The sequence below is a fragment of the Lipotes vexillifer genome, unplaced genomic scaffold, assembly GCF_000442215.2.
Source record: "Lipotes vexillifer unplaced genomic scaffold, Lipotes_vexillifer_v1.1 scaffold500, whole genome shotgun sequence".
Lineage (NCBI taxonomy): Eukaryota > Metazoa > Chordata > Mammalia > Artiodactyla > Lipotidae > Lipotes > Lipotes vexillifer.
In genome coordinates this window covers 1,433,850-1,442,714 of record NW_006778765.1, presented here as the reverse complement: position 1 = coordinate 1,442,714, position 8,865 = coordinate 1,433,850, and the positions used below count along the sequence as shown (strand labels likewise).

The window sequence follows — 8,865 nt, the reverse complement described above, 5'->3', positions numbered from 1 at the left end:
ACCAAAAAAAAAAAAAAAAACAGTGTTCGTGGGACCTTGGCCACCTCTGGTTCCACAGTGTCCTCCACTGATGTGGAGCCATGAGCCATATGGAGGGTTGATTTGGTAGGGAGCCAGGCTTGGAAGCCAGCCCCGGTGCTGTGTCCCCTTATTTATATATATATTTAATTATAGCCCTTGGAAGGCAGGGCAGCGGGCTGGTATTGGGCTGCAGGAGGGAGGTGGGAGTGGGGGCAGACTTGGGTGAGCTTACGATGAGAGAGCTGAAGGTACTGGGATATGGAACTGGCCTCAGAGCAGGTATGACTGGGCAGAGTCCTAAGTCACCCCAGTTGTGGGGATGGGGCCCAGGGAAGGAAACTGGTGAGGGGCCACAGGAGGAACTGGGAGTTGTGCAGGGGGCAGAATGGGTGGGCAGGCCTGGGGGCTCAGGGCTGAGACCAGGGAGAGTCAGAGCTGGCGTTGTTTAAAGAACTGTGGTTGTTGACTTGGGATTAAGTTTCAAGTCCATGGGCTCACTTCCAAAATTCACACCTGAAAATGGGAAGGACATATCTGGAGAAAAGTGTGGGGCGTGGGGTTCAGAGCTCTCCCTTTAACACCCCCCACAAGCCCTTCCAATTCTCAGATGTTTGAGGCCAGGACTTTCTTGGGGTAACTGAGGGAACAGACCTTCCAAGAAGGGGGAGTGGATCCTGGTCTTGAAAAGCACATGGTGGAGGGTGGCTCTGCACCCAGCTTCAGCATTTTTAGCTGTGTGACTTTGGGCAGATTACTTGACTTCTCTGGGCCCCCACTTTCTTAGGTGGTGTTGGGAGGGTAATGAGTTAGTTGGTCCATGACAAGAATTTACAGAGTGCCTCACACAAAACAGGAACCAGGCACAGTGTTAGTGACAGTGACAGTGATGCTGAGTCTCAGTCAGGAGGTCTGGTCTCCCAGCAAGGCGGGCCCAGTTGGTCCAGGCTTGCAGTACTGTACACCACCACCAGGTGGCAGGGGCCAACCATGGGAATGGTTCTTTACTCAACAGGGAGTCCTGGGGTTTGTCACTGATGCTGTTTCAGACAGAGGCTTCCTGAACAGAGCCCCAGCAGGGTCTGCCCTCTACTTGGAGACCACGCCTCTCCCTCCTCTCCTTCAGGCTCAGAGGCCTTCCTCCTCCTGCTCTGGGCCAGGCCTGAGTTGGAGACTGGGTACATCTACGTAGCTGACTGGGCGGAAGGTGGGAGATGCAGAGGAGTGCTGGGCAGGAAGGCCACCTCTGAGTGTGGGGTCAGGAGGGAGGACTTGGACAGGGAGAGACGGGAAGGGAGGTGATGAGGCAGAGCAGTAGTTAGGAGTACGGGCTCTGTTTCCTGTCTGTGAAGGGGTGGTGGTAGCCTGCCTTATGGGGTTTGTGAGGATCTGATGGGAGAATCCACATGAGGATTACAATATACTACTGGGTACATTGTTTGTACGACGTAAATCTTGATACTGGTGAAGAGAATCTCCAGGTGACCCGGGGAGAGTCCAGGCCCACCTCTAATGGATCAGGAACCTAGGTCTGGTGTTGGTGAGGTGCAGCAACAGGTACCTGCCGGGGAGGGCCTTGAATGCCATGCTCTAGCCCAGGGTCCCAAAGATGCAGCCTGGCTGGAAGTGCTGGGACGGGTGAAAGGGTGAGGGGCATCTGAGAGGACAGCAGTGCTGAGAGCCTGCTTGGGTAGGAAGCCATGTGCCTAGGTGACTGGTGGGTGGGCTGTCAATGCCCGATGTCGGGTGAGAGCTGGGCATCAGAGTGGGGCAGGGGTCAGGCCCAGGAGGTGGGTTTTGGAGATTGAATAGAGGCAGAAGCTGATGCTATGGGGTGGAGGGGCCAGCTGGGCCTAGGGATCTGGGGTGTGAGAAGGCCACACCCTGCATCCCTGTGATTGAGGGGCTGTGGAAGAAAAAGGTCCACAAGCAGCCAGAGTGAGCAGGGGGAGCCCGCTTAGAAAACCGTGATGGAGGGCTGAGGAGAGCAGAGCCAGGGGACTGAAGGAAAGCAGGGTCTCCTAAAGAGGGTGGTCAGGGGGTGGCATGATGCAGAGCAGTTGAGAGTGGAGGGTGCTGGGGAGAGATTCCTGGGGGAGCAGGCTTGGCAGTGGGTGGGGGTGGGAGATCAGTGACTGGCAGGGCCCAGGGGTGGGGGTGGACTCGGATAGCATCAGAGGTCAAGTCCTGAGGGGACCTGAGGTGCATGAGGCTGACAGGCTCCACAGTGAGATTTCAGTCTGTTTTTGCTGCTGTTCTTTTCCTCTTGTGATAGAGCCACTCAGAGAGCCTGCAGCATCTTATTCCTAAGCCACCCCTAATAGAGACCAGAGGCTTCAGGGGGCCTGGAGTACCCCATAAATAACCCGGTTCCCTCTGAGCTCCCTGCCCAATGCATGGCACACGGTGTGTATTCACAAGGCAGCAGACTCATCCCACCACCTCCAGGCTCAGCCTCCGGGGCTCAAGGAGAGCCTGGCAGGTCTGAGCTCATTGGTTGCGGCGGACAGTCCTCACCCTGTTTGCTGGGGAGGGACCTGGTCAGGTGTGCTCAGCAGCTCCCCTAGAGAGTTCCATGGCAGAACCTTCTACCTGAGAGACCCTCCTAGCCCCTGAGTAGCAGCTGTCCCCCCACCCAGAAGAGGTGCCGGGGGATCTCTTGGGAAGCTGATTGCCCAAGTAGGGCTCCCAGCCCCCCGGTAGCAGGCACCTGAGCTGTTTTCTGTCCCTGACCCCTAGGATACCCAGGGGGAAGTGTTTAAGGACAGTGACATCCAGTGTCTTCTCTGATTGGGCTTTGGGCGCATAAGGCTGTTGGGCTCTTCTGAGAGAAATTGGTTCATGATACTGCAAACGTGTGGCCAGCAAGCGCAGCCAGCCTGTGGCCAGCCGCCATGCTCTTGCTCCGTGGAGGGCACTTCCGGTCCCATTTTGGGTTGTTGGAATCACTCTGGGCTACAGCAGGCAGCTGGCACCATTTGTCTCAGGCGAGGAGTTTCTTGCTCTGGCCTGTCACTGCAGGGAACAGTTCTGATTTCCCAATTCAGCAAGGAGTTGTTGGGGCACTGGAGCCCCGGGAGTGCCAGTCCCCACGGAGGTGGGTTAGGCTCCATATGCTCTGAGCCCACACTAAGACTGTTCAGACATCTGAGCAGCAGCAGCCCTGTCCCGGATCCCTTAATGTGCTTTGCGGTTTCCAGGCACATGCAGGTTCATTATCCAGGGACAGGCCTGAGTGGTCAGCAGGGCATTTCACAGATGGGGTGTTTGAGGCTTGCCCGGGTCACGCAGCTGGGAAGCTATGGGTTCCTCTCACCGTGTTGATTCTACTCATTTACTTGCCTGAGGCCCCCGAGAGGGCTTGGCTTGGCTTGGCTCTCTCCAGAAACTCCAGTTAGAGCTCAGAGTCCCAGCTTCTCTGTCCACTGGTCCTTAGCACGTCCCTGGACCCCCTCTCTACCCCAGACATGATCACGGAGGGTTTTAAAGCTGCTGTGCAACCAGCAGGGCAGGCCTGCACCCTTTTTGGCGTTTGGAGACCGAAAGGGTTGATCAGGAGGCAGTGCACCGTCCTACCTGCTCTGGCCAACTCAGCAGCTCTTGCCCACCATCCCTGAGCGGGTGTTCCTATGACATTCACGAGATGACTGTTTGGAGTGTCCTTTGCTGCTGGTGTCAGAGCACCTTCACTGTGTGAACCCACAGCCTCTTGTGAGCTCACAGCCACTGTGTCACTAGTAATGCCAGTTGTGCGTTTTGAGAGGCCACCCTGGCAGAGCAAGCCGAGCCCCTTTTGGTGGGCATGTGGTGGGGCTCGGCGCTGGCGTGGCCTGCCCCAGAAGGAGACCTCCTGCTTGGGCACCTTGGGCACCTGTGGGTCTCTGTGGGCCCCATGGCCAGTTTGGAACCCACTGGGCAGTGGGCCAGATTTGCTGAGGGTTCTACAAGCAGAGCTGTGCGGGCAGCTTGTGGATAGCCAGGTCTCTCCTTAGGCCACCTGCTGCCTGCAGGCTGTGGCCCGTTCCCAGTACTTGGGGGCAGGGTCTGCAGTGGCCTCAGTCCCACCCTCCCTGGCATCCTGGTGACCTATAGAACATTGACGCTGGTACATCTCTGACTCTGAGCTGGAGTCCCTTCTTTAGGGTCGCGGTGGGGGTGGGGTGTAGCCCACATCGTGCCCAAATGGCAGCCTGCCATCAGCTGTCACCCATGTCTGCCATGGAGCTAGGCAGAGGGCCTGCAACTTTGAGCTTGGTGAAAAGTGGATTGTTTGTGTGCCGTCCCTGCTCAGGGCTTCATGACGGGAGGCTCACCCCCTCGTGGGGCAGCCGGGCCTCTGTGGGAGACTGTCATGCAGGGCTGATTCTGTGAGGCCTCCCTGGTACAGCCCCACCCTCGGCAGAGCCAGAGAGGCTGCTCGAGGCTGGTGGGGCCGGTGGGTGAGGCAGGAGAGCGAGTGGGGAAAGGTGGGGCTGGCACATTCCCAAAAGCCTGGCTTGCCAGGCTGAGCCCTGTTTTGGAGCAAATGGTTCCAGATATTTCTACCCCAGCCAAGAGGCCTCAGGTATTTCTGCCATTAATAGTAGAGCAAGGCCTCGGGCACACCTCCCTGGGCCGGTTGGGGGGATGGGCGGCGGTTCCCTCCCTTGGGTGGGCTTGACCAGGTGGGAGAACCTGGCTGGTAACCACGCCCTGCCCCTGCCGCCCTGCTGGTGCTGGGCAAGCCCTGTGTTTCCTGAGCTTGCCTCCCCCGATCCACGCTGCTGCTGGCTGTCCCCTGCCAGCTTTGTCTCGGGGAGGGGCTGGGGGGCTGTTCATGCCAGCACAGGCTGCCAGGAGCTGCAGAAGCAAGAATAGCGCGCCCTTCTCCAGGCTCAGTGAGGCAGATGCACCAGGAGCAGCATCTAAGGAGGCCCAAGGGGAGATTGGGGCGTGGTGAGATGGATGGAGGGCAGCTGCCTCTCAAAGCTGTCCTACTGTGGGCCGAGGGGTCGGGGTGGGCGGGACTCCTCAGGGGGATCTCGCAGTGTTTGTGCCCCTCTCCCACCCCCACTCACCACAGGTGTGAACCAGCGTTCTGGCGAGCACAGCCAGCCCCTCAGGAGCACACTAGCTCGCAGCCTATAGAAGCACAACCTGAAGCGCCTGCAGAGCCTGGGTCTCCTTCTCCCCAGGCGTGACACACTCGCTTGGGGGAGGGAAGGATTCACTTTTTATCATTTACTCAGTTGTATAATCATAGTGACTATATTTTAATGCTGAAAAAATATTTTCTGGAAGTATGTAGAGTAATAATTAGAAGTCCCCCTATTCCTGTCCTCCCCAGAGAGCACCCGTGCTCTGTATCTGGAGCTTCTGTCCATACCTTCCTCTGGGTCTGCACACATGGGTGTGCCCCCCACACGTGGGGAGTCACAGGCACACCCTGTGCGCTACTAGCGTTTTTTCTGCTGCTGCTTGTGGCCGGTGCCTGTTCAGTTCTGCTGGGGTCAGCTCTGGCTTTTTTTCTCTTCTCTCCATGCCCCCGTTTCTGGTAAACACTGAGGGTGCCGCCCCCTGCCTCATGGCCCTGAGTGTGGGAGAGCGTCTGGCTGTGGGGCTCTGGACTCCGCCTCCAGGAGCTGGCTCTGGAGACCCCATCAGCCGCACTCCAGCCCGTCTCTTGGAGTTCCTGGTGCTGGGAGAGTGTTTAGACCTAAAGATGGTGTTACGTAAAGCCCTAGTGTCTCCCCTAAGTATGCTTGGGAACGTGAATCCACACTCCCCGACATGTCTGCACATCGGCTGACCTGGTGTCTGAGGGGCTTCGTGTACCTCTGTCAGCTCTACTGAGGGCCGTTTCATGGTGGGTGTGTTTACTGGTCCAGTAGTGGTTCCTGCAGTCTCACGGTGCCAGGATGAGGGGTTGACTTTAGAATTTGCCTTTATGTTTGTGGCAGTTCTGACTTGGCGGGGTCATGGTTATCCTAGCCCCTCTGGTTTTGCTCACGAGGCCTGTGTTAATGGGTACAAAGGCACCTGGGTCTTCCTCAGCAGCTGCTCTACGTTGATGTCTCCATGTGGCCTGCCTGGTCCAGTTCACCTACTGACCAACTGCTTTTTGAGTCCCACTCAGTGTCAGGCACTGAGCCAGGAGCCAAGGACCCAACACAGCCCCCTGCCTGATGGAGCACATGGTCTCATGGGGGACCCAGCCGGGAACCAAATAGCTGCACATAAACGTAAAAACCCTGCTGTGAAGAGACTCACGGTGCTTCAGGAGGGACCAGACAAGGGGGTGACCCTGATGGCGAGGTCAGGGGAGACTTCCCTGAGGAGGTGACTGAGCAGTGAGTGAGCTGCAGGGTCTGGGGAAGAGGCGGGCAAGAGTCTTCCCGGACCAGGGGGAACAAGGGGTGGGAAGGTCCCACAGCCAGGGAGCTGACAGGGCTGGTGTGGCCAGATCTTGGAGAGCGAGGGACACCAGCATGGATGGTGGGGCTTGGGCTAGAGCAGTGGGGAAGAATCGTGGATGGGCTTGAGCTGTCGAGTGGGTTAAAAGGCAGGACCTGGAGTAGCATGGGATGCCTGGGGTAGCTGAGAGGGACATCAGGGCTCACTCTGTACAGAGGCCTCACAGGCTTCACCTGGTAGCATGCCTACAACACCCTAACTTGTGGGTGCTTTGCCACAGAAGGAGAAATGGGCTCAGTGTGTGAAGATGCTCGCTCAGGGTCCCGGGGTGGGTCAGTCAAGAGGCTGGGATTGGAACCCGGGCCTGACTGGCTCCTGAGAGTGGGTCTTAAGCTGTTTTCTTGCCTGCTCCCATGCCCATCCTTTCCCCCAGGGCAGGGGCATCATATTGGCATTTCCAGGGGTTTTCTTTTCCATTTGGTTTCCCTGACGTAGCAGCATGTGAGACAGATTGAGCATTATGTTTGAGCACTCTGTTTGGCTCTAGCTTGACTGCTTGGTGAGGAGGGAGAGGCGGAGGAATAGCTTGATCTCTCTGGCCTTGCCACACGTGCTCCCCCGCCTGCCCTGCGTCTCCCGCTGCCTGCCCTCATCTCTGGATGAGTCTCCTCCTGTCCTTTGTTTGTGCTGCTCTCCTGGGAGGTCCTTGTGGGGCTCTTCATAGCAACTCTGGGCAATGGCCGCCCCGGCCCAGACCTGTGCCGAGCCTTCTGGCCTGTCTTCTGGCTTCGTGGGCCTCCCAGCCCATCTGAGTGACGTCTTTCCTCCAGTGCACAGTGCGGCGGTGAATGCCCTCTCCTTCCACCCGTCGGGAAGCTACTTGGTCACAGCCTCCAGCGACTCAACCCTGAAGATCCTGGACCTCATGGAGGGCCGGCTGCTCTACACGCTCCATGGACATCAGGTGAGGGTGTCAGCCTGGGCTGAGTGGCATGGAGTGGGGTGGAGGTGCTGCCTTGAGGTGGCCCTTCCCTTGGAGCCTGATGGAAGGGTTCTGTGGTCCCCTCGCAGCCTGCACATTGGGGTGAGGTGCAGAAGCAGGTTTCCCACCCACAAGACCTGTGACCTCTGGCAGAAGTGCTGGGCCTGGTGCTGCAGCTGAGAAGGGAGTACAGGGGTTCAGTTGTGTAGGGGGTCGGAACGGAGGCCTCTGGACGTGGTTGACAGACTTTTCCCAGGGGCTGAATGGAATCTGTCCTCAATGACCTCAGGCATCACTTCCAGCAGTTGAGTAGAGCCCTGGAACTTATGCCCTGAATTGCCATCAGGCCTCCTGGGGCCCTTTGGAGGCAGAAACAGCAGGTGTCTTGCAGAGGCGGCTGTGAAGGAGGGAAATCTCCCCGCACATTCATTGGGGAATTCCTAGAATTGAAACGAGGGAGAGAGACCTTCTCTCTGAGCATCTTTCACCAACACATCTGGTGCCCTGGCCCCCTATGTGGGCAGTAGCTGGGCACGGGGCCCGGTGGGCAGTGGGCTGCTTGCGGTTCTCCCCTACAGCCGGCCTGGGTGTGACTGAGCTGTCTCCTGCTGGGACGTGGTCGCCACACCCAAGTGGGTCACGGGTGCAGAGACCAGAGCATTTCAGTTTGTCCACTTCTCCACCCATGAGCAGGGGCAGATGGGATGGAGAGTGGGGACAGGCTCTTGAGGGCTGAGGGAGGCCCTGGGGTGCTCATGTCTCTTGGGCCAGCAGCTAGGTGTGAGGCGTCTAGCTCAGGGCTCTCTGGATCCCACTGCCATCTGAGTTAGAGCACAAGGGGCCTTGGCCATGGCTTGGAGTGGGGGCATGGGCCTTTTCTTCTGCTTCCTTGGGACCTGGAGGCCGCTTGCCCTCAGCCCATGGTGACCCCTGGTCCTCTCTGTCAGAGAAATGTCTGGTGTGCAGGACCAGCAGGCCTGTTCCCCTGGTGTCGGCACATCTAGGTGCCATGTAGGGCCATTGCACTGGCGTGATCGCTGCTCCTATTGTCAGCCTGTGGGGGCGCCACCTTTGTTAGGCCTTTGGCAAGTAGTTACTTAGATTCACACGTAAGCAGTTTCGGATCCTATAACCAGGGGGGCGTTTGAAAACCACATGAACACTGCTACCTCTCCTGCTCCCACGAAAACGAAGGAAAAGCAATGCACAGAAACACTGGGCAGGCAGGTGCATACCAAGTGATCACCGAGCACTTTCTCCTTTCTTGTGGACGTTCTTTAGACAGCTGACTCACCTCTCAGCCTGAGAAGCCTTAAATGCGGCATCTAAAAGGCCATTCCTGTGTTCGGGCCCAGCATCAGTGCATATGGGAAACCTGTGGACATTGTTCTCCTGGAGAAGTGAGACAGGGGCCAAGAGAAACCGCGCAGTTTCCTATCTGCTGCTGAACTTGGAAAGGGGGGGGCCAGGCT

At 57.8% G+C, this 8,865-nt stretch overlaps 1 protein-coding gene across 1 annotated transcript in view; it reads left to right on the top strand.

Moving 5' to 3' along the window:
* The window catches only part of POC1A (POC1 centriolar protein A), a 78,280-nt gene that overhangs the window by 9,005 nt on the left and 60,410 nt on the right, over positions 1–8,865 (top strand). The window contains exon 7 of the mRNA XM_007451845.1: positions 7,242–7,375. Coding sequence (XP_007451907.1) covers positions 7,242–7,375 — 134 coding nt within the window. The remainder of the gene's footprint in view (positions 1–7,241; positions 7,376–8,865) is intronic.